This window comes from Onthophagus taurus, chromosome 3, assembly GCF_036711975.1.
Source record: "Onthophagus taurus isolate NC chromosome 3, IU_Otau_3.0, whole genome shotgun sequence".
NCBI classification, from domain to species: Eukaryota; Metazoa; Arthropoda; class Insecta; order Coleoptera; family Scarabaeidae; genus Onthophagus; species Onthophagus taurus.
In genome coordinates this window covers 10,762,716-10,789,838 of record NC_091968.1, presented here as the reverse complement: position 1 = coordinate 10,789,838, position 27,123 = coordinate 10,762,716, and the positions used below count along the sequence as shown (strand labels likewise).

At 33.7% G+C, this 27,123-nt stretch overlaps 1 protein-coding gene across 10 annotated transcripts in view; it reads right to left on the bottom strand.

Moving 5' to 3' along the window:
- Positions 1–25,909, bottom strand: part of LOC111418976 (Secretory 16) — a 58,293-nt gene extending 32,384 nt beyond the window's left edge. For 5 of the 10 annotated variants that reach the window (XM_071195138.1, XM_071195141.1, XM_071195143.1 and 2 more), the window contains exons 1-6: positions 25,623–25,908; positions 25,147–25,249; positions 23,529–24,916; positions 16,786–18,046; positions 4,396–4,607; positions 4,049–4,153 (exon numbers count right to left, since the gene is read on the bottom strand). In XM_071195138.1, coding sequence (XP_071051239.1) covers positions 4,049–4,153; positions 4,396–4,607; positions 16,786–18,046; positions 23,529–24,916; positions 25,147–25,242 — 3,062 coding nt within the window. In that variant the 5' untranslated portion in view covers positions 25,243–25,249; positions 25,623–25,908. Of the gene's footprint in view, positions 1–4,048; positions 4,154–4,395; positions 4,608–16,785; positions 18,047–23,528; positions 24,917–25,146; positions 25,271–25,622 lie in introns of all 10 variants that reach the window. The other 5 variants (XM_071195139.1, XM_071195134.1, XM_071195140.1 and 2 more) reach the window with 3 other exon arrangements.
- Between the last annotated feature and the right edge of the window lie 1,214 nt (positions 25,910–27,123).

The following is a 27,123-nucleotide window of genomic DNA, read 5'->3' as shown; positions in this document are numbered from 1 at the left end:
TATTAATAATTAGATTTTTGGCTAGATATTCATAACTTCCTAACACTGTGAGTAGGCGTGAAACAAATGTTTGACAAAGAGCAAAAGGAGAAGATTTCTTCTACTTTCTTTTCAACTACTGCTACTACTTCTTCAATGATAAGCTTAGAAAATATTTGCGACAGGCGATAGAAAACTAGCTGGCAGCTATGAATATTGAAATTATTTTCTTAAATTTTATTTTTAGATGACGATGATTTTATTTTTAAATTTTAGACGACATCAGAATCAGAAGTTAACAGACCTTCATCGAGTTCCACACTCGATGCTTTTATTGATGTTTCATCAAAAGTTGAACAGGAGAAGTTAGAAAACTATCAGCTAGGGCTGTTTATGCTACAGGTCCATTTGCCATTGTTGACAATAATCACTGGCAATCATTTTTCAAACATTTAAGACCATCTTTCAAAATGCCTACACGGTATTTATTATCAACTAAATTACTGGACTCCGAGCATGAAAAAGTTGATGCAGACATTAAAATGAAAATTAAAGAAACGAATGCTCTTAGCTTACAGTGTGATGGTAACTAAAAGAAGGAATGCATACTTAACACCAAATCCTGTGTTTTATAAAACTTTGCCAACAAATATTATTAAAACTGCAACTCCAACACATAAGGTTTTTGAAAATATGCCTAAAAGATGGAATTTTTCTAAACATTACTAACAAGAAATACCCTCAATATCTTACTGGGAACCAAATCGAAAAGATTAAGATACAATATATGCGAAGAACTACAAGAACTACCAACAACTAAACTACCATTTTCACCACATCACCATCGAAATGATTATAAAAGAAGTCAAATCACATGACACATTACTACTAGACCAGATACGACAGAAAAAATCCAAGAAACTTCACATACTACGGGAAAATAAACACAAGATTCAAATGGAAGAAATTGACAACAAAGCGGAAATACATAAATTTCATCAGAAGCTTACGAACATTACTTCTGTGACTTTTGATAAAAAAGAAGAATTACTGCAAAAAGGACTTAAGTACCTAAAACCAGACCAATTTTGCCAACGATTTCATTCGAAATACAGGCAGCAATAAAGGGACATAAAGAAGAGAACATTATTAAAATGGAAATCCAACCTATCCTAGTAAGAGAAGAGAAGAAACAAGAAATATTACTAGGGAGAGATAACAAGAAAACTATGGAAGAATACAGAATAATAAAAAAACATCAGGCGGAAAATAAAGGAAAACAGATTGATCATTACCCCTGCTGACAAAGGCGCTGGAATGATCATTATTACAGAAGACATAGATAAAACAGAGAACTTCCTCAAGGAAAACAATTTCAAAACCCTAACCAGGGATCCAACTATTAACTTCCATAAAAAAGCAAAACAACTGATTAAGAAAATCACAGAAATTATAAAAGAACTCTTAACTGACAGAATTAACATTTTACCAATGAACCCACGGACGCCTAAATTGTACGCCCTTCCGAAAATTCACAAACACAATATGCCAATCAGGCCAATTATAAGTTCAGTGTCAGATTTATTTTTAACCTGTTAGATAACGACTGATAGACTAACTAATCTTTGTGCAGGTGGACGAGAAGCATGAGTTAGGTGGCGGCTCGTGACTTGCACCACTTGCACTCCATGCCCAAAGTCGCAGCATTATTATTTTTTTAATTTTGTGGTTTAAACTATTCAGGTTTGCACATGGTATTTATTTTACGATTTATTGGATATTGACTCATACATACTTTCCACTTTGGATATTCCACCTTCAAACCATTTTTGATATTTGTATTTTGTGACGACATTTTTTAATTATTTTAGAAGAATTTATTTTTTAGAAGAATAGCTACTTTGCCGACTGTAATACAACATAACCTTAAACCTTCCTTTTAGCGCGCTTTTTATGTAACAACTCAGTGGACAACTACCTTATTTTAATTATAATTCTAGTTCATCACTATCTCATTATAAATGTGTGTTTACCTTTTGTAAAAGGTTTTTGACGTAAGTTAATTTTGATTTTGTTTGTAGAACGATTTTGGAATGTATGTATGTTGTAGGGTTTCTGCTGAAGATGGGCAGGGCCCGAAATCCGGTATAGAACAATAAATTAAACATTTACATCATCTCAGTGCCTCTCAAAATCTATTGACTAAATATTAGAAAAATACATTGTTGAAAAAAATCGATGAAATTTTGAGAGAAGTTGGTACTGAAAAATTCTTTGCTATATACTATACTTCATGAAAAGTATAAACATATTTCTGTTTATGGATGCATTGCTCATAAGCTAAATTTGTTTGTTAATTGGAAACATTTCAAAAATAAAAACCATGTCTACTATTATGGAAGATGTTAGAAGGCTGTCATCAAAGAAATTAACAATTCCCAAATTTTGTTGGCTATTTTAAAAAAAATGCAAACTGAAAGAAATGACACGAAAGCAACAATTTTCTTAAAATTACCTGTGAAAACACGATGCGGATGAATTATTGATAGTTGAAAAAGTCTTCTTGATACAAAATACACATTAAAAACATTAAAAGTTTGTGAAATAGTTGATGATATACTCAGTAAACGAGTTGCAAAGTTGATATTGGATGAAGATATTTTTGGGTAAAATGTTCAAACTTTTATCACCTAATAAACCCAATTGTTGAATAAATAACCTGGAAGGAGATAAACCAAGGTTAACCCTTTCGCGACTCCTGGTACACATATGTACCACTAAGTTTTATGTAATTCCTATATCTCCCAGAAAAGAAATCGTCGCGAAAGGGTTAAATTAAGTAGCTGAATGCATTTATGAGTTGGAAAATCATTTTGAAATAGCCCTTTCCTCAAGCCCTTTGCTTAACCAAGAGGAAAGAAAAAACCGTTTTAATTAACAGAAAGCAAATGTGAATAAATCCAATCCATCTTGCTGCAAATGCTCAAGATCCAAATTTTAATGAAATTCATCTTAATAGAGAAGAACAAATACAAGGAACAGAGTTTATAGACAATATGGCTAATGTAACAAGCCCAGATGAGTCTGCAGAGGTAATGGCAGAATTGGCCCTTTATCGATCTAGAGAAGGGTTATTTGAAAAACCATGTTTTAAAATCCGTGGAAACACTACATCCCACTGTACGGTGGAAGGGGACTTGTTTTGGATCGACATTAAGTAAAGTAGCGCTCAAGATACTAAGTATGCCTGCGTCAAGTGCAGCAACAGAAAGAACTTACAGCTTATTCACACTGCCTATAGAAATTGACTTGGGCTGAACGAGCTGGTAAAATAACTTTTATTGCTCGTAATTTAAAATTATTAGATTCTGCCACCAATGTGAAGGTTAATGAAGGCAATGAAGACCTTTCTGATATTGAAGTGATTGAATGCAGTGATTTGGACCAGAACTGCCTGAAAATTCATTAGATTCGAACTAATAATTGTAAATAAAAGATTTTTTGTTCTTTGTTTTTACGTGAAATATATTCTAAATGTCATAAATAAGTCTTCCACAGTAATTTTTTTTTCTCGAGAATTTTCCATCTCTACGAGAACTAGAAACATTCGGATTCAGCCGCACGTCTCTCAAGACGGCTAAACCCGAATGATTTTAGTTCTAGGTCTTGTGTTAGTTAATAATAATATAAAAATATGGAACATAGTGATATCTTATGTTACCTAGCACTGTCACTAGAACTAACATTAGACCTACAAGTCACAACCAGAAAAATTCAGACATGTTACATTTTATGTGGGACAAAGTAAGTAGGTACGCCCAAGGAAGATAAATCGCACGTCATAACCACGTCATAGCCATTGTAAACAAACCTACACTTACAATAGTAGACAATAGTTGATGACGCATGAGAGCCAATTCGTGCAACGTGCAAGCATACCTATATTATTCATCTACCTTGGGTACGCCCTGGTTTCTATGGAAATATATTTTTGTATATTGCATTTTAAGTGAAATTCGCTGTATTTTTAAGAGGTAAAATAGATAATTTTGTAAATTCTTAGCCTCACCTAGACTCGTCAAGGCCATATTGGCCCGAAACACTGTGCGCATCTCTGTAGTATCCGCCTAAGTGCGGAAGCGCGGTGTGACCATAATAAGTCTGACGCAAATACCTACAGATACAAAAAGAATGAACACGAAATTTGAAACCGTAACCAAAAAATTTCTATTTTCCATGTGTTTCAAATTAATTAATGATTTATATGTGTAATAATGTTTTATTTCTGTGTAAAAATGATTTGTGCGCGATGGTTGCGTTTTGTAATAGAGAAAAAAATAAAAAAGAACACAAATCACACTCAAACGGATTTTTATCGTAGTCTTTCTTTGAGATTAAAATCAATCTAAAAATTACCTCTCTTTCAGTTCTTCATTAGCCGAGCTACGCCCCGAATGAACGGACGCTCTATCTTCTGTACCATAAGCACTCGATGGTGCCGCACCAGTTGCTTGCTGATAATATTTCCGATACCATTCAGCGTAAGCCTGGGGATTTGTTCGACGCATATTTTCATAGTACATTTGATATTGTTGATAATAAGGGTTATAAGGATCATAACCAAAACCCTAAAAATAAGATAAAAAAAATAAAATTTATTCATTTTATTTGTACGATTAGTGACAAAACTCACAAATCAAGGTTATATACAGCGTAAGTTTTTTCCATATTTAGTATGGAGATCTCGAAAACTAGCGTAGATAGAGAGACGATTAAATAGGGGAAGAATTGCAGTTTCATGAACTCAATTTAATGAGCTTTTTGTTTTTTGGAATAAATGCATGGCTAACTAGATATTTTGAAAAAACTGTTTTTTTTGTTATATCGTTCGATACCTATTCACCTATACAGGGTCATCCACGACGACCGTCCATTAGAACTATACAGAGTTCTGGCCAAAATAGAAATTTGAAAATTTAGATTTAAGTATTATCAATTGCGTTCTCTTCGATTAAAATATTTTCAGATTTCTAGCACTTCCGGTTATACCGGAAGTCACCACTTACTTCATTTTTTTAAATGGAACATCCTGTATATTTTTACATATTTGGATTTGTCTGTTTTCAAGGTTTATGAATAACTTTACTTTTTGTAATTTGATTCGGACGTTCTCGACTTATTCGAATTTTTCGAGAAAAATCTGCTCCAGTAGACATTTGTTCAAAAAATCAGAGAACACTGATTTTTGGCATAACAATTTAGGATTCAGAACATGCTTAAGCAACATGATGGAGTATGTTTTGGTGCCCAGTACGGCTGTCTAGAACGTTTGGCTACTTTACTACGGCACGTGTACTTTTCGAAACTTGGAAATACCATAACTTCATTTTTTTAAATGGCACCCCCTATATTTTATTACTTAGTCATCTTCGGTGTCTCATTTTACATCTTTTATATCCTATATGTCCTATACCTAACATTTATGGTTTGGGAGATAATTAGGGTTCTTTGAAAAACGCACACATATCATATCCTAGTGTGACCTAGTGAATAACCAAATGAAGTGCGGGTTTGAAAATTTGCAGACTTGTGATGTTTGATACCAGCTTTTTAACTAAAATATTTTCAGGTTCTTTGTGCTTGTGGTTATCTACTCTGATCACAGGAAAACAAGGTTTGTGTTAGGAATGTTGTAGTGGTAATGTATTATCGGACGATCAGTAAGGTTCGTTGAAATGCTATTATCTTCAAATTATAATGTCAAAGTTGAACTTAAGAAAAGCCCTAAAATCCATTTTTTCAAATGGCAACCCTAACATATGAATTCATTTTCGAATTCTATGAAAAAAGATGATCAATTGTGTAGAATGTCCTGCACGTAAAACATATTTTTAACGAGTTAAATAAATTCTTTAAAACCACAACATAATAAAATTGAAAACATCCAAGCCGCATTGGATAACAAATAAGCTGCTAGAGGAAACAAAACTTTATTGATTAGATTTAATTTTAAACGAAACTGTACCTACTACCTAAAGAAAAAATGTAAAAAGTAAAATAACAAAAATAACTATTTAATTAAATGTTGAAAACCGTTGCCATTTTCTCCTAAACATGCTTCTATTCTTCTTAACATGTGACGGTTGGTGGCTTCCCGGATAGAATTGCCGGGTAACGAATTGAAAGCAGCGCGAATTCTATTTTGCATGTCGTTTTTATCGCTTACAGGATCCGCATAGACTTGGTCTTTAACAGAACCCCAAATAAAAAAATCGAGTGGAGTTAAGTAGGGAGATCGTGGTGGATATGTGTATGGTCAGTTTATTCCAATACATCTATCTTCAAATATATCGTTTAGCACAACTCTCATTGCATTGGTCCTATGTGCAGGAGCACCGTCCATTTGATACCAAGCATCACAGGCTTCATATTCTGGAAGAAGTCGCAATGCTGTCCCCAACACATTGTGTAAAATTCCTTGGTATCTCTCCTAATTTAAGTTTTCATCGTAAAAGAAAAGTGATAAAATTCTATCGTTTTTTATCGCACAAAACACATTAAAATTCCACGATTCTTGGAAGTTTTGCTCACGAATGACTTTATAATTTTTCAGTGCCCAATAATGATTGGGCACTGATTGTTATGGCGATTATACCCTCCATTTTTCGAAAATTTTGCTTCATCGGTCCAAATTATGTGTTTTGTAAAATCGTTATCTTCTTGTGTTTTAATTAAAAACCATTCACAAAATTCCACCCGTGATGCAAATAAGATTCAAATAATCCTCATTACTAAATCCCAAACGTGGCATTTTTTGAGAACAAAACACTACAAAATGTAACTTAGTTATCACAACAACAGAAATAAACTATAGCCTTAGTAAATGTCAAACTATTTAGTTTTTCTGTCGTTCTGTCGTTTTCTAATGTGCTGCTATTTAGCGATATTTCTTGTGATTTCGCTTAAAAATTGTGTCAACACGATAAACATACATTTTAGACATAGGACATTCTACATAAAGTTGATCTAAAATTATTCATAAAATTCAGATATGAATTCATATGTTAGGGTTGCCGTTCTAAAAATTGACTTTTAAGGCTTTTCTTAAGTTCAGCTTTGATATTATAATTTGAACACTCTGTATAGCATTTCGAAGAACTTTACTGATATTTCGATAATACATAACCACCACAACATTCCCATCACAAAATTTTTTTTCCGACTGCATATTTTTACAAAATATGTAAAAATAAATATTCAAATCTAAATATTATTTAGATTTGTCTGTTTTCAAGGTTTATTGTTTTTTTTTCAAAAAACCTTAATTATCTCCCAAAGTATTAATGTTAGGTATAGGACATATCAGATATAAAAGGTGTAAAATGAGACACCGAAGACGACTAAGTAATAAAATATGGGGGGTGCCATTTAAAAAAATGAAGTTATGGTACTTCCAAATTTCGAAGAGTTAATGCGCCGTAGTAAAGTGACCAAACGTTCTAGACAGCCGTACTCGGTACCAAAACATACTCCATCATGTTGTTTAAGCATGTTCTGAATTCTAAAATGATATCCCAAAAATCGAGTGTTCTCTGATTTTTTGAACAAATGTCTGCTGGAGCAGATTTTTCTCGAAAAATTCGAATAACTCGAGAACGACCGAATCAAATTACAAAAAGTAAAGTTATTCATAAACCTTGAAAACAGAGAAATCCAAATATGTAAAAATATACAGGTGTTCCATTAAAAAAAAATAAAGTTGGTGGCGACTTCCGGTATAACCGGAAGTGCTAGAAATCTGAAAATATTTTAGTCGAAGAGAACGCTATTGATAATACTTAAATCTGTATTTTCAAATTTTTGTTTTGGCCAGAACCCCAGAAACATCTAATGGGCGGTCGTCGTGGATGACCCTGTATTATTGATTTTAGGAAAAATGTGTAAATTAGAAATTTGTAAAGTATTATATGTTTAACAAAACAGTCTAACTAATTTTTTTATTTAAACAATAATTTATGAGTTATGACACAAACTTGTAATTTTTCTAATGGAAACCATGGTTGGCCATAACTTTATAAAAAAGGCATTGTCTCAACGATTCTAATGATATACCACTTGACAGATATTTTTATTAAAAAATAAATTATAGCCATTTATTCTTTTAATTTGCAAACTGTTCAGGTAGTACGCTATGGAAACAATTGATAGATACGTTTAGTTATGACAGCTTAAGGCAAACGTAAGTTTCCATGATTTCGTACCGTTAGCTTATTATGTGGTGGTCCCCCATCGTGTTGAAACCATTTAAGATATTATTCCATTCAACATATTATCGAACTCGTTCTGTAGAAAGTGAAGATAACGATCTCCGTTGAACGTATCATAAAAAATGTACGGACCAAGAATTCTTGAACAAATGACACCGCACCAAACATTAAATCCAAACTTAACTTACACTAGAAAATTTCGGGTTTTGCCGTGCGTCTTTTAATAAAAGGTTTGACGTTTCGGATGCCATGTTGCAACCTTCTTCAGAAACTGGTTCGAAGTGACACTTTAAAGAAGAAGGTTGCAACATGGCATCCGAAACGTCAAACCTTTTATTAAAAGACGCACGGCAAAACCCGAAAGTTTCTAGTGTTAGTTCTAGTTTTAGTTCTAATCTTAGTTTAATTCACACCGGCCGTGAAAGCCTTCGTACTTAGGTCTATTAAACATGCCGCAATTTGTAAATCGTGTTTCATCTGTCCACAAAACTGTAATCTAAGCTATGATCAGCTTCAGACATGTTAATAAACCACGTAAAATATTCTACACCCTTATTGTACTCATCTGGGGGTAGTGTTTGTGAAACTTCCATTTTATATGAATGAAATCTATGCTTTTTTAGTTCTCTTACGACAGTACGTTGTGACGTGCCTGCTTGAGATGCAACTTGTGTTGAAACCGATGCATCTTGATGGATTCGTGCTAATACATTTACTTCTGTGTTGAATTATTAGCCTCTTCACAGTAGGTAGAGAAGGCTGACGACGATCAAAATACTGTTCTGCAGCTTGTATTGCATTTTTATAGCATAAAATGAAACACTCAATGATATCACGTTTTTATTGATTAGAAAAATTCATATTGATTGTAATTTACAAAACCTCAACCAACGTAACGAAACATACGTTTGCCTTAAGCTGTCATAACCAAACGTATCTATCAATTGTTTCCATAGCATACTACCTGAACCGTTTGCAAATTAAAAGAATAAATGGCTATAATTTATTTATTAATAAAAATATCTATGCCTTTTTTTATAAAGTCATGACCAACTATGGTTTCCATTAGAAAAATTACAGGTTTGTGTCATAACTCAAAAATTATTGCTTAAATTATAAAATCAGTTGGACTGTTTTATTAAATATATAATACCCTACAAATTTTTCCTTTACACATTTTTCCTAAAATCAATAATAACGGAGCCATAGGTATCGAACGATATAGCAAAAAAACGGTTTTTTCGAGAAACCTAGCTCATTAAATTGAGTTCATGAAACTGCAATTCTTTCCACATTTAATCGTCTCTCTATCTCCGCTAGTTTTCAAATCTCCATATTAAACATGGAAAAAAACTCACCCGTATAAGAAGTTGTCTAGGTTCCTATACTGCAATACTTTGATTTTAGTTTGTGGGCGAAGGGCAACAGCGGAAGTGTTTCGTAACGTAAGTGGCGGCAGATTGCGCGCGTAACCTCAAGGTCATGTTTAGTGAGAGTTGAAGTGTCAATCAATTAGTACTTTAGTTTCCCTCAATTATTTTATGATAAGTGAATTTATATCAAAAATCAAATTGAATTATTTTCCGTTTTACTACCGCAGTTAATTATATTCCACACAAATATATTAACGTAATACATTATTTTAAACATTTGAATTATTTCCCGGTATTATTTTCCGCCAATAGTTTTGTTCGTTGGGACTGCACCAGTGGCGCCGACTTTTTAATATTTAAGGGGGGCTGACCTTTTTCAAATGGTACACCTTATTACAATACAATTGTACACTTTTACAATTTTCTGGGGGGCTCAAGCCCCGTGGCGCCGACTACGGGGGGAGGCTGCGGGGCTTGAGCCTCCCGTAGTCGGCGCCACTGGATTGCACTACTTGCACTAAGCAGTTTAGTGCAGATGTTGTGTGTTCGTTGGGAATAGTGTAGTTTACTGCAGTTGCACTCATACTGTTCTTTGGGCCATGAGCAGTGCAACTTCGTGCAGCCGGTGCAAGTTAGTGCAGATTTTGTTGCACCTGCTTCCGATTAAGTTCAATAAGTGCAGTGTACTTCAGTGTAACTAAAATGGCGGAATATTTGAAAGCGTGTTTTGTAATAATTAATATTAAATATTAAGAAAGAAAACCTTATAATAATTAATATTTGTTGTATTAGAGAACACAGTACATTAAATCCCAGTAGAGGCAGTAGAAAATGGACAAGATAGTAGATAGATAAATGGACAACAGACTATAAATAAGATATTAATTTGTTTTTTTTAGGGTTACTATAAATTATTAGGCAAAGGAAGAATTCCAAATCAGCCCGTTATTGTTAAGGCCAAATTCTTTTCGAAATCAGCAGAACATAAAATTAAAGCTGTTGATGGAGCTTGTATATTAACAGCTTAAGTTGTAATAAAGTTATTATAAAAACAAAAAATTATTATACAGTATGTCTCCGAAATGCGTGTACAACGGAAGACCGCAGATTCCTTGGCTCAAAATAGGTCGATTTAAGTTAAGTTATCTATATCCAAAGTTGCTTCGTTTTGCCGCTAGAGGACTTCAAAGTTAGCAAAAAAATTTACAATTTTAGAAACACAGGAATGATGGAAAAGTCATGTGTTCACTGGATATTACTCCATTTTTTTTTCTGGCTAGGCGACAAACCGTTTTTGTCTCTTATAAGATTTTGATTACATAAGTGGTTAAGCCAGAAAAAGGTATTTTTAAATATCTGCAAGCCTTGTTTACGTCATTGCAGTTACAAAAGTTACCTCATCGTAGTTGGCACTGATTTCAACTAATTGCAATTTATGTTTAATGTGAATACAATATCATTAATTGATCAAAAGCGTGGGCATTCAATGATCCTCAAAGCCTACAGTGTTAGAAAAAAGGGTAGTCGTATTTAGTTGATTCAGTACGACAAAGAGAAACAAAAGGATAATGCATGTGTTATTGCAATGATAAAACATAACTCTAGTATGCTTTGCATTTAACTGTCAGTTAACATCAATAAATCCTGTTTAACGTTATTTTTATAATGGATACTTACACATATGATGAGCAAGTAGATATGATTTTAGTTTATGACCAATGTCAATTTAATGGTTGGGAAAAGTTTCTCGAGTCGGTTGGCACTCGACGATTAGGAAACTCCAAACCGAAATACACAGACCGTGGATGTCAACGTACAAGGCGAACTGTAGAGTTAGAAGAAAGGGTTCTTGAAAAAGTGGCAGAAAACCCTAAAATTGGTACAAGGCTCTTAGGAAATCAACTAGAAGTCTCTAAAGATGTTGTCCATAGGGTAATAAAAGAACAATTATTACACCCATACCACCTTCAAAAAGTGCAAGAGCTTTTATCTGTGGATCACGAACTGCGTTTGACTTTCTGCCAACTCATCCAAAACGAAAGAATCCACGACCCACATTTTAGTAGAAGGATTTTATTGACAGATGAGGCAACGTTTACCAGATCTGGTATCACTAACATGCGTAACGATCATGTTTATGCTGAAGAAAATCCGCATATGACCACAGCAGTCCATCATTAGCATCAATTCAAAGTCAATGTTTGGGCTGGAATTATTGGCGATAACATCATTGGACCGGTAACAATACCAAATCGATGGATTGGAAGGGAAGCTGATGCCCCAATAAAATGGCCAGCAAGATCACCAGACCTTACACCGTGTGATTATTTTCCCTGCGGGGCATTTAAGTCAAAAGTCTATGCCTCTACAACTGATAGTGAAGAGGAAAAACGAAGAAAAATTTGGTTAGCATTTAATACATTAAATAATCGGAAAACAATGGACAGAGTGCAATTTAACTTTTTACGATGAGTAAATTTATGTATTTTGAAAAACGGCAGTCATTTTGAACAATTTTTATAAATATTTCCTATTTGTTGTGTTGGCATTTGTTGAGTTTATTGTTACCTTTTGTTTCTTAGAATTGATTAAAAGTTTTTCTTTCTAGTACTGAAACAACTAAATACGACTACGTTGTTTCCTCACACTGTATGCTTTTAGGATCATTGAATTCCCACGATTTTGATCAATTAATGATATTGTATTCACGTTAAACATAAATTGCAATTAGTTGAAATCAGTGCCAACTACGGTGAGATAACTTTTGTAACAGCAATGACGTAAACAAGACTTGCAGATATTTAAAAATACCTTTTTTCTGGCTTAACCACTTATGTAATCAAAAACTTATAAGAGACAAAAACGGTTCAGAACTAAATGGGCTATTCAGAAATTGTAATAATGTAATTGTCGCCTAGCCAGAAAAGAAATATGGAGTAATATCCGGGAATACATGATTTTTCCATTATTCCTGTGTTTCTAAAATTGTATCAAAAACCATAAAAAGACGTTAATTGAACCTAGGAACTCACTTCAGAAAAATGGTTTCACAATTGATTTACGTGTTTTCGAGTTATAAAAAATAAAAGAATTTTTTTTGCTAACCTTGAAGTCCTCTAGCGGCGAAACGAAGCAACTTTGGATATAGATAACTTAACTTAAATCGACCTATTTTGAGCCAAGGAATCTGTGGTCTTCCGTTGTACATGCATTTCGGAGACACTCTGTATAAAGTTATACTCCTATTTTTTTTGATATTAACATAACCTCAACATATTATACACTTTTTTTGATAAAAATCTATTCGTTGCAACCACGGTTTACACACTTTTCTGACCTGCATTCAATTGACAAGACATTGCACTTACTTACACTTAATTGCACTATGACGTCATACTAGTGCCATGTTGTACAGTCCCAACGAACAACGCTTATGACGTAATGCGTAGTACGGTTGCGTATAAACCTAGACAACCTCTTATATAAAAACCTTGGTCACAAATCGCTTTTTAAGTTATATATTATATGAAGGGTACAGGGGAAGAACATACTAAGTCACAACAATTCATTTTTTAGATTTTGGTGCCATCTGTTAGCGACGACATGACTCTAGCTTTGTATCAAGTCCATATAATGAAATATCAATCCTAGTCCATAGAAATCGGCTTTGAAATTTGAGTGTGCAACGAAAGAACATTCTAAGTCCACCGGACTCATCAAGCAGACTTGCATAAATGTGACGTTTGCATCAGATTGCGTCAGTGTCACAAGTTATTTCGTTGTAATGTTGTGTTTGTGCTTGAAGTTTTTATTTTCTTATTGACTTACTGATCGTGTTTAATACAGTGTTAATAATGTCGAGTGAAGACGAAAATGAGACGTCTGTAAGTTTTGGACGAAATACAAAAAAAAGGAAAGTTACAGGAAGATTACGTTCTGCTAATAAGAGGTTACGTGTTGCTAGCCATGAGTGTGGTGACAGTTGCTCCTGCAAGCGTTTAAAATGTTTTGAAACAGTATCCGTTAAAGAAAGAGACGGTTTGTTAAAAGATTTTAATTTGCTGGGATCGAAAAACAATCAAAGTGCTTATTTAGCTGGCTTAATTTCAATTCATCAGATAAAACGTAGAAGACCACGAAAAAATGAAGCAGACAGTAACTTGCACAATCATGCATTTTGTTACAAAGTTAGACTGAAACAGGTGCGATTGAGGTTCCTATATGCAAGAAGGCATTTCTTTCAATTTTTGGGATAACTTCTCAGATCATAAGGACTATCCAACATTCACTCATTACAACAGGAAATCCTCCAATCGACAACAAAGGTAAACACAAAAATAGAAAACACAAACTGTCAGACCAAACAATAGAAAGGATTCATTCCCATATTCAGTCTCTAAAAGGTAGGAAATCACACTATAGCTTGCATGATTCCAAACGTTTATATTTACCTGATGATCTTTCGATTAAAAAATTGCACAATATGTACACTGATATAAATCCAGAAAATCCCGTGTCATACGAATGTTACAGAAATATTTTTAATACCCAATATAATATTTCATTTGGGTATCCAAGAACAGACACCTGTTCGAACTGCGACGAATTCCAGGATAAGGTGTCATGCCTTCAAAAAGAAAAAGAAAATTGTACACCAGAAGAGTGCATCGCAAAAGAAAAGGATATACGGAATTTAACCGTACTTAACGAGTTACATTTGAGAAAAGCTAAAATGTTTTATAAGAGGAAAAGATTGGCAAAGAAAAAAGCAACAAAATCTGCCTCTTATGAATCCATCTGCATGGATTTTATGAAGAATCTGCCGGTGCCTAATATTCCAACAAATGACGTATATTATAAATAGGGCACGGAACTTTTGTAACGGAACGATACGATTTACCCCCACCACTTGTTCTCTTAGAAAACAAGTCGGTGGCGTCAAGTCAACTCGCCTCATCGGTTGTTGTTGACGACCGACAATCGGTTTATTACACGTCAGTGTCAACTGTCAGTACGATTTGAAAATATTAAAAAAAAATACCGTATTTTCTCGAATCTTATCCGCACTCGAATCTAATCCGCACCTCGATTTAAAAAATGCAATGATGGTAAAAAAAGTTGGTTTTCCAATGTAATCTACATCCGATTGTAATCCGCATTTGATTTTAGAGCATACAAAATTTGTAAAAAAGGTGCGGATTAGATTCGAGAAAATACGGTATATTTTATAACTTTAATTCAAAAAAACATGATCCGATTTGTAATATCAATCACAAATCGGATACGGATATAAAAAAATTGCTGTTAACGCATATTGAAACAACCATCCCTAAATTTTCTTCTGTAAATGACGTTCTAGTTGACGTTAAAATGAGTTTATACCTATAAAATAATCTTTCAACATCACAACTTGTAAATGGAGCATAAATAAAATACTGAGCTATTGAACCATATTTTTCCTTAAGAGTTAAAGGTATATTGTTTTCGGCAATTTGTTGAACAATTCTCAAATCCGAACAACAATTTTACCACAAAGGGAAACTAAAAACAATTCTTAAAAAAAAACAATAATACGAACTCAAACAGAACTCCAACTTCCAATTAAAGGTAACTAAAGAAAGATAAATAGCAAATTTGACGAAATTATGCGGATGAAAAGCGTCGAATACTGCACATTTGGACAACAGTGAAATCGTACTGACAGTTGACAATGTTGACATTGATGCGCAATAAAAAACCGATCGTCGGTCGTCAATAACAACCGATCATTTTCTAGGAGAACAAGTGGAGGGGGTAAATCGTATCGTACCGTTACAAAAGTTCAGGGCCCTAATTATAAACATCACTTGTCATTTTATATGTTCAATATCCATGTTCTTTCTACCGCCGATTCTTACTTTTTCACATATGATCAGACCATTGCAAAAAAGGGAGCAGATGATGTGGTCTCTATGCTTTACCACTTTTGCAAAAACATTTTGTCACCTGAAGTAAGACATCTTGATATATTTTGCGACAGTTGTGCCGGGCAAAATAAAAATTATACGCTATTCAGATCTCTTCATCGCCTTGTTCATGACCTAGATCGTTTCGATACAGTTCAAGTTACGTTTCCAATTAGGAGACATAGTTACATGGAGTGTGACAAAAATATGGGCCTTATCAACACAAAAGTTAGAATTGAGCAGCCTTCACGTGGAATGAACATCACGCTCAAAACCTTCCCCATTTACAGTAATCGAATGCGATAGGAGCCTCTTTAAACATTGGAGTAAATACTTTTTGACCACGTCCTACAAAAAAAAAGCTTCTTTTCAGACCAGACCCATTATTGAGATTCTCTTTGAAAAACAACATCCACGGACAGTACAGTTACGGGAATCTTATTCTGGGAGCTGGGAATCTCACATTATACTGGACAAGAAGAAGAAGTAGACGAGTGTTGGACAGAACAGAAAGCGAGAAGCAGAGGAACCAGAACTACTTTATGAGGGCCCAATTCCGATTCCAAAAAAGAAATTCGATAACATAATGTTTTTAAGTCGCTTCTGCGGACCCGAAGCTAAACTGTTCTACCAAAATCTTAAAATCGTTGACCAAGATAACGATGAAGATGACGAGGATGTATTTCTAGAGGTAAGTTATTTTATAATAACCTTGAATCATTGAGTTGTACTGTTCTTTTATTATTGTTGCAGGACACTAATTAGATATCAAGATCTCCATATCAAAAAACAAGACGCTATACTGATTAAAATGTACTATATGTAATCTCTATGTTAACTTTAGTTCTTTCGTTAAAAATATAATTTAAAAAAAACACATATTTTTTGCTTTGGGTCATATTAGTAATAGACTTCACATAAAAATGATTGCTAAAAATTATCAACATTGAATTTTCTTCAAATTTGAAATTTCAAAAAAAAATGATACTAAGGGTATTTATTAAGACTAATCTGTTATACTTTCTTATTCAAACTAGTTAATAGCATTATCTATATTTAAAAAGTTATAGAGTTTTGAACTTTAAACTTCGATTATCCCGCAACTTGACTTTTGTGACTTAGTATGTTTTTCCCCTGTACCCTTCATATGTCAATTAATTGAATCATTGGTTCAAAGATGGAGCTTAAAATAATGAAACATAACTTAATTCCATCACTTACTTGCATATAAGGATTAAAATCGCGATTATGTCTCCTTGAACCTCTCGAATCCCTATATCTCCTTTCTTCATCACGATCTCTAAATCCTTCCCTCATCGAATCCGATCGACTTGAAGGCCTCGATCGGTCATCATATCGATCATCATACCTTCCATACCTATCATAATAATCACCTTTATTTCTACTTGTTTCATAGTCCCTCCGATCCCTCTTATAATCTTTCCCTTTTCCGTAATCCCTTCCATCTTTCCGATCCATATCGTAATCTTTCCTGGTTTCATAACCTTCCTTATTTCGATCATTTTTCCGATTATAATCTTTTTGATCATAATTATCTTTTTTCCTTGGCATATCTCGTTCATATCGTTCTGCACCGCGTCGATCGTAACCATCTCTTCGTCTCTTATTTTTATCTAAATCTTTATCACTACGTCTTAAAGAGGTTGACTTTCGATTAATTTCGTAATCTTCACGTTCCTTTTGTTCCCGATCGCTGTAATAATCGGTGTCGTCGTCGTAATGACGTTGATCTCTCCTTCTATAACCTCGTTTTGTATTATGATCGTAGCTTTCCATGGGGGAATAGCGTTGTTTTTCGGGTTGACGACGGTCAGATTCGCGAGTGTATCGCCGATCTCGTTGTTTATCCCTCGATGATCTGCTTAATTCTTCTTCTGCTTCGCTATCGGAAGTGGATCTACGTATTGATGGATCATCCATAATCGAAGTGTTTGAGTCAATTGTAAGATCTCGCAATCCCGAGGTGATTGATGTGACAGTTCCGGGGTCAGTTGGTTGACCTTCTATGCTTTCTGGGCGTTCTTTATCATTTTCTTGAGAAATCGAATCTTGCCCGATAATTATTTCTGCTCTATTTGAGTTAGTTTGAAGACCCGGCGGGGTATCAGCTCCGATTGTTGCAGATCTTTGTTGGGGAGCTTGATTGATTTCACCTTCCGAATCTTGTGGTTCATCCATGTATGAAGAAACTGGGGGTGGGTATTGTCTGGATGTTTCTGGGGAGCTTGACTCACCCGGAATCATTCTCGAAAAACCAAGTTTCATATTCGGACCACTTTCGGTTTGTCCAAGAACCATTCTGCTTAATCCCGGTGGGGGTTCATCGTTTGGTGTAGGTCTAGCTTCGTTAGTTTCCATTTGACCTAGAACCATTCGACGTAACCCGGGTGGTGGCAGTGTATCAACCGGTTCTTGTTTTATATTTTCATCAGAAAGCTTTCCAGTTTCTAAATATTGATTTCTAAACATAACATAATTAGATTATACAGGGTGGTCCATTAGTAATGGGATACAGAGCAACAGTGAATTCCTTACGTTAAATTATTACGATTTAACTCAATTTATCTTAGTCCAATTGTTAATAATAACGAAGATACAGATGCTTAAAGTTAATATTTAATTTTTGTTTTTCTTTAATAATTTTGTTTATCTCTTAGATTGTGAACATGAAAATTGGTACATTATTATTTTTTAAGACGATAAATAATAATACGGTATTAGTTTTGATCTATCTGTCATATGGCGCTGCCTACCCTAAAAAACTCCCTAAAAGTAGTCATACCTTTGTAATCGTTAAAATTTTGACAACTCATACAACTTGAAACAGTTTCTCAGACAGTTTTACATAAATTTGGTATACATACCAATCTTCTCTAAAGTTCTCTGTTTCCAAGATAATCACTGTTTAAGGGGTAACACCACTGTAGATTTTTAAAAAAGTCGCTTTGTTTTATTGGCCTTAAAGATTCTTGAAACATTGTAGAATAAGAAGAAAACAATTCTATATTTGTAAAAAATATTGTTTCGAAATTTCTGCTATCTGCCGACTAGGGATTGCAATCAATAAGGGTTTTTATAATCCTGGGATTTAGGGATCAGAATTCTCTATACGGGTAATCCCGAGTTTTATGGGTTACAGATGTAATTATAAATAAAAAGTGTTCAAGGTGTTACAGTTTATTCTAACCATAATACAAGGCATTATACAAAAATCTACCATCCATAGAACTATTCTTAAAGAAATGAGAACAAACAATTTATCTATTGTTTTATCTCCTAAACGATATCTAAATTTTGTGTTTAATAAACCTGCTTAAGAGAAGCACCGTTCCGATTCCACACTTGTTGGTAGAATAGTTTTCAAACATAAGAAAGTGAATTGAAGATTTTTACCCATGCTACCGCCATTATTGAATACATGAATTTCTTGAATCAATGTATTGAAGAGTGCATTCTTGGTTAACTGGACAGCTGGCTGTTGTTTGTTTAGCAAAATAAAATTAATTGATAGATCAATAGATCAAGCCAACCGGCAGATCGAGTCTTATTCTTCAAAAAATAGTAAATTAATGACATAAACATAATCCCGAAATCATAATCGATTTCCCGGGATAATTTTCGAGATTTAAATATGTACGGGATCCCTACTGCCAACCTACCAATCAGGAACATTCCGTTACTAAATTACAGCATTTGAATCAAAATCATCTTAGAATAGCGTCAGCACATATACACGAAGGACGTGAATATTCCGTAGAGTAAAAACGCGTAAAATTTATTCGAAACACCTATGAAATTAATCATCGAATCGTGCTAGCAATGCGACTATCAGGAGTAGGACTAGCCGGAATAATGAAATTTTGTGCCTTCATGGATTTGACCGATATTTCAGTCTTTTTTGACAAAATTGTGGATGTGATTTCCGGTTCAACAGCTACAGTACGAGACGCTGGTATGAAGCATCGGAAGTAGAGAAAAAGAGAAGTGAAGAAAGTGGACAACTTACAGGAATAACTGTTTCCGGTGACGGTTCGTGGAGAAAACGTGGGTTTCGTCGCTTTTCGGACGCTTTAATGACGTTACATTAATTGGATGGTTCACCGGCAAAATAGTCGACGTTGAAGTAAAGTCGAAGTACTGTAAGTCTTGTGAACATTGGAAAAGTAAGTTGGAAGGTGCTGAATATGAAGAGTGGCTTAAAACTCACACCGAAATTTGCCAAGCCAATCATGAGGATTCATCAGGAAAAATGAAAGTCGACGCTGTTGTCAAAATGTTCAAACGTTCTGAAACGTTACGTGGTATCAAGTATGTAAATTATGTTGGAGATGCCAACAGTAAAACCTTTACGGGCATATTAGAGGAAAATCCATATAAAAATGTTGACGTTCAAAAAAAAAGGGTGCATTGATCATGTGCAGAAGAGAACGGGCACTCGATTGAGAAATCCTAAAAAAAAGTGAAAGGTCTAGGAGGAAAAGGTAAAGTGACTGCCAAATTAATCGATCAACTATCAATTTATTATGGTTTGGCAATACGACGGAACCAGAACTCGAACGAAATCTGGGCGACTTTATTTCATAAGATTTCCACCGACGAAAATCCGCAGTATAACAAGTGTTCCGAGACATGGTGTGATTGAAAAAAGGCGCAAGAAATGGGTTCATTAGACACGTTATATCATAAATTGCCTCTATCGCAGGAAGTTTTTCAAGCTATTAAACCAATTTATGTGGAGCTTTACCTAAAACAGCACTGAGAGCTTCAATTCTACTGCTGGGAAATTAGCTCCAAAGTCATATTCAAGCGGTAAAAAGGTGTTAATCATAGCGACTGATATTGCTGTGTGTAATTTTAACGACGGTATGACAAATTGTCTGAGAATTATGAGAGCGTTGGAGATTAATATTGAACCAGAAGTCTACAATTTTTGCCTTGCAGCCGATGTAAAGCGGATAAAACTCGACGAGCGCTCGTTAACAGATGTAACGAGAGAGGCAAGCTCCAGTATTAAAGCAGCAAGAAAAGAAAATGACAATGAATTTGAGAACAGAGAAGGGCAGCTTTATGGTCCTGGTATAGCAGATTAATGGTAAAAAATTATATGCAGCAAATGTTTCATTTTTTCATAACCAAAACTCATGTCAAAACTTTACATGCGTTTTTCTCGAAACACGATTTTTTAAAACGACACGCAGCATAACTCGAACAATTTTCATTCAATTGATTTAAACTAGGGATTGCAACCCGGGAAATCGATTATTATTTCGGGATTTTCAAAGTCAACATATTTTCTTACATACAGTTAAAAGGTGCAATAAAAACTATAGCATTCCATTTGAAATAACGAAGTTATGGTCTACTTCCGGTAGACCGGAAGTGGACAACCCATGGTAGCAAAATTTCAAACCTTTACGAATAGTGGAACTTGAAAAAGTTCTAACGAACCAGTTACGTGAGACACCTGTATATTAAATATTTTTACTCTAGTAAAATGCGTTTTATTAAAAATAACGTAATGCTTGCATTAAAAACCTGTTGTCAGAAAATATATCACCCGCGCCCGTTCATATTATAAAATTGAGTGCGCCCGCGCGAATGTTAAAGGAACAACTCAACTAACTAAAAAACGGTGGACAGCACACGTAGAAAGTTAATTAAGTAGTTCACTTTTATAAATTATTAATTTTAATTAATTTATTAATTGTATGGATAATGATAACAATTAACAATTTGACAAGTAGTTGTTTATATCAATTAAGACCATGACAATGTCAAAAACTGATGTCGTCGCCAACATATCAACATGCAATTACCCAGGAATTAACGAATTTTAAGACCGGGTTTTCTCTAAATAGCAGGATTGAACAAAACGCTTAGTTTCCTCACTTGTACTGTAATATACTATATCACAAATGTTTACTGAGCATAGTTAAATTTTGCGTTGTCCGCTTAAACAGTAATTATCTTGGAAACGGAGAACTTTAGAGATAATTGGTAGATTTACCAAATTTATGTAAAGATGTCTGAGAAACTGTTTCAAGTTAGATTATGAAAAAGATATGACTACTTTAAGGAAGTTTTTTAGAGTAGGCAGCGCCATCTCAAAGATAGAATAAAACTAATACCAAATTATTATTTATCGCCTCAAAAATGATAATGTACCAATTTTCATGTTCATAATTAGACCGCATTATACATCACTTGACTAAGCGACATTTTATCGTTTTTAGAGATTTTTATTCTGTCTGGTAGGTAAAGATGTAACTTATCCTAGAAAAAATGCAGAATACCAAAAGACCTCAAATAACCGAACCGAAGAATTATTAGTTTCGGCCCTTGGCCATCTTCAGAGACTCCACAAACAGATTAACATCTCTCATTTTATCTATTTTACAAACGACAGCGGTAGGTAGCGCTAGTTAGCATAAGATATCACTATGTTGCATATTTTTATTGCACTAAAACTAGAACTAACACTAGATCTAGAACTAGAAAGTTTCGGATAAAAATAAACCCAAATATTTCTAGTTGTAGGTCTAATGCTAGTTATAGTTTTACACTAACACTATCAGAATTAACACTATTAGAATAACATTATTAGAACTAACACAAGATCTAGAACTAGAATCATTCAAGTTTAGCCGTCTTGAGAGATGTGTGACTAAATCCGAATGTTTCTAGTTCTCGGTCTAGTGTTAGTTCTAGTGGCAGTGGTTGGTAGCGCTAGTTAGCATAAGATATTACTATGTTGTATATTTTTATTGAACTAAAACTAGAACGAGAAGTAGAAACGTAAAGTAGAAAAGTAGAAACGTAAGTAATTTTATTATTATACTCGTAATCTTCATAAAATAACCTTTAAAGTAAGTCCAAACTTGACGCATTTATCTCACAAATCCAAAAAGTTCGAACTTTCAACTTTTAATTTTGACATATTTGTCAACTTCATAAAAAATCCTTTAAAATGAGTCCAAACTCGACATATTTAATTTTAATATTAATGGAAATACAATCACTTCCGGTTTGAAACGTCAACGTCAATTTTAACATATTTGTCATCTCCATTAAAAAACCTTTAAAATGAGTCCAAAGATGACGTAGAAAAAAACAAAAAAGTTAGAATAAAAAACATTAAACCTTAAGTTAGCGACAATGAAAATAATTTAATTTTTAAATATTAATATCAACCTTAATTTTTTATTATGTTTTTGTTTTTGTGACAAATATTAAGACATTTTATAAAAATCAAAATGTCAAAATGACATTGACATTTCAAACCGGAAGTTGCTTATATCTCGATTAATATTGGAATTAAACGTAGCACGTTTGGACTCATTTTAAAGGATTTTTCACGACGATTACAAATATGTCAAAATTGACGTTGACATTCTTAACCGGAAGTTGACCATAACTTCATTAATATTGAAGATAAATATGTCGTGTTTGTACTCATTTTAAAGGATTTTTAATGAAACTTACAAATATGTCAAAATTGAGGTTGACATTTTAAACTTGAAGTTAGTTATCATGTAATAGAAGTATTATAACTGAAGTTAATCTAGTGTTAGTCGTGTTTTCTGGGTCATTTCACATTTAATTTCATTTTACAACTTTTTAAACTTTAATTTTGTAAATTAGTAACCAATAAATGTGATTTCGACTTTGATATGTGATCTTTTTTAACAAACCAAAAAGAAATATTAAGAAACTTGTTTGTAAAATGGATAAGATGAGATATGTTAATCTATTTGTAGAGTTTCTGAAGATGGCCAAGGGCCGAAACTGGTTAGACTTAAATTCAATATAAAATAAAATCTGTATCTTCGTTATTGTTAAGAATTGGATTAAGATAAATTGGGTTAAATCGTAATAATTTAATGTAAGGACTCACTGTTGCTCTGTGTCCCAGTAGTAATGGAGTAATAGAATAATAAATTTACCTTTCGCTAATCATTTCGTTATTATCCGGCATTTGATTTTGACTTGATCCTTTAAACCCATCGGAGCTAACTTTTCTTGTTAATGGCACCTGTACGTTATCAGGTTGTTCGGAATTATCAGGAACAGTTTCCAAATTTATCTGATTATAAACGGGTGATTTATTTCTGATGTATTTCGGGGACCTTCTTCCTTCTGGAATTCCTCCACTTTTAACAGAAACATTTCCTAAACGTTTAAAAGCACCTCCACTCATCGATAGACTTTGTGCTGGGATTGAAAAATTGGATGGGGGAGGTGTGGTTTTAGTAGGGGGGGCTTCGTTAGTTTTGGTGGATGGAGGTGGAGTAATGTTTTTATTTTTATTTAAAACAATTCCTGGAGGTGGAGAGTTCCTTTGAGGTTCATTTAAACTGTCAAAAATAGGAGATTGACTTGGTAATACACCAGGAGATGGCGCTTTATTTTCCGACGAAATTATTTCAACATTTTCCCCACCAAAACCTTCTATTTCCGGCTTAGAACCATACTCTTCCTCTCCAATTTGCGCCAAACCATCCACACCGGCCACTTCTTGCCCTGAAATTGGAGACTGACTGATCGTCGAGCTTCTCGATAACATCTTGTCACTTTCGGAAGTTTGTAGAATATCATCAGACGATTCTTGAGACATTTGCGATTCGGTTGACCATTGCGGTGTTAAATGATCCAATTTTTTAATTTTTGTTACGTTTGGATTCACTTTTTCGTTATCTTCGTAATTCTTTTGATGCTTATCTGATAATTTCCCCATTTTTGGAAATAAATCTAAACTTGCTTGAGAAACGGAAGCGCTCGACTCATCGTTTTTAGACGTCGACGTTGAATCCTCAACATTCCAATTCCATGATTCCTCCGTGTTAAACGAATCGCTTATCATAGCTGCTTGATTGGAGTTATCACTTGGAGGCGGAATTTGTTGGACATTTGAGTTATCCTCATCTCCCCAACCCCAATTATTACCCCAAGTATCTGTTGTTTGTTGTGAATTTTGGATATTTTGAGTACTTTGCACGTTATTATATGGATTATTTTGTACTTCGTTATTTGGGTACTGAGCGTATTGTTGGTTATATTGATCGTTTAAGGATTGTTGTTGTTGAATTGGGTTTTGATAATAATTGTAGCTTTGTTGGTGGTATTGTGGTTGTTGAAGCTGGTATTGCTGAGGTCCTGAATAATGATCGTGTTGTTGTTGCTGTTGTTGCCAATAATTTTGTTGTTGTTCGGGTTGTTGAGGAGAATTCTGTTGATTAAAACCATATGGTTTTTGTGTTTGTTGTTGCTGTTGATTTGGGTACCAATTATTGGGGGGTGCTGATGTTACATCTTGCGTCATTGACCATTGATTCTAAAAATTCAAAAAATAAAAAAGATAAGCAAAATTAAACCGGTTTTTACCCAAATATTATAAGATCGTTTATAAATAATAAAACAAAATATGTTAAGGTTATGAATTCTCTTCATTACAGAAACAAACTGGGCGTATTAAAAAAATAACACAATAAACTTACACCACACCATGAATTAACCAAACATTTTTTATTATTCGTAATTTGTAATAATTAGTATTAATCTTACCTCTTGGTTTGAATGTTGATTTGGGTTATAAAGTGGAACGTGAGATCCGGGGACGGTATTCGGGTTGACATGACTTCTGCGCTTCATCCAAGACATTTTTTAACTTAAAAATGATAACATACCACTAAAAACACGACTCAAATTATAAAAAATGTTTATATTTTTATAAAAATACCGTCAAAACCAAAATTATTCCAAACAATATGTCAAAGTGACTTTTCTAACCTCACTTTTAGAACTGTCAAAAAAATATTTAATCGATTTCTACATACATACATAACTAATTAATAACATTATCACAATTTGATTTATGCGTATAAAATTTGAGTAAATTAAATTCCATACGAACAATCTAAATTAATTTTTATCAATAATGTTTGATTATTAAATTTGTAAATTGTTGCGTTCACAAAAGCAACAAATGTCACGTCATTGTAGCAAATTTCTTTTTGATTTTTATTGCAAAAATAACTTACCTAGTAATTATCATGTAATCAACGGATTATAAAACATAGATTTTCGGCGATAAATCCATAATTAAATTTCAAGTTAACGAAAAACAGATTGAAACGTTTAAGCCGAACAAGAATTTTCACAAGCACAAACGGAACGGAAAATAAACTTGGTTTTTAATTCTAAAGAGACATTTAAAGGACCGAAATTTCACGTTAACCATATAAAAAAATCCGGGGTCTAAAGAATGTAGTTTTCTCACTTTAACGTTTATAGGAAAGCCCCGTTATCGAAGTGAAAGCATATCGTAGATTTACTATTTCTATCCCTTTTTAACTTGTCAATATCCACATTTGCTTCTCTTTCTATCAACTGACGTATCTATTAGAATGGATACGTGGCAGTACGAGAGAGAGTTGTTATCAAGATTTTTGTTTATTCAAATTTATTTATTCATTAAATTAATTTATTTTGAATTTAAATCGGTTGATTTAAGTAATAATTATTTTTTATTTGAAATTTATGTTTTAAATTAAAATAAAGTTCAAGGTTATTGTGTTAAATGGGTTGCATAAACATTAGAAATAAATTTTAATTTAAATTAATAACTTTTTTCTTGAAGCTTTTTAGAGATGTAAGTACCGTATTAGCTTGACGAAACGATGCTTTAAATCGTTGAAGTAAAATCAAACCAATTTATTTTATTTGATGGATTTCAAAATACTTTTTAAATACACTCAGTGGCATAAAAAACGCATCACCTAAAATGATCAGTTTCAAACTGCAATAACTTTTGAACGTATTGGTCGATTTAAATAACGTTTTTTTTATTTGAACGGTCTACCCTTTACCAATATTTCTGTAGCTGCCTTCCCCATTTTCATTCATCTATGGCTCTACAGCCCGTATAGAGCCTTGGCCTCCCCCAGCCTCTGCCTACATTCATCCCTGTTCCTGGTCCCCCTGGCACAGTGGGGCGAAACGCTATTTTGCTGGCCAAAACCTATTTTATCAAACATTTTCAAATCACGGGGGAAATGATAATTATAGGTACTAAAAAGAATGACAATTTTAGACACAGGTCAAATTAAACGAAAAGAAATGAAAAGTATGGAAAAAACGCTGTTAAAATCGAGGGAGTTACCTTGCCAACCAGAAAGAAAATATCCACAACTTTTTTGGATATAGAATATGCGGATATGAGAGTATAATTGATCAGCAACTGAAACGGGCTGAAATTCTTCATTTGCGATGTGATGGATGGAGTAATTTACGAAATGAGGGCATAGTAAATTTTGTGATATCAAAACCCGAACCGGTGTTTGTGGATTTTATTTCTACAGGGTCTAGCAAACACACAGCAAAATATCTTAAGAGTGAAATAAAGAAGATTGTTGATAAATCGCAAAGTTCCTTGTGGTAATCGAAGACAATGCTGCTAATATGAAAGAGGCATTTAGGTTTTCACAAGACGACTATCCTCATATCGTACCACGGGGTTGCATGGCTCATACTCTTCATCTT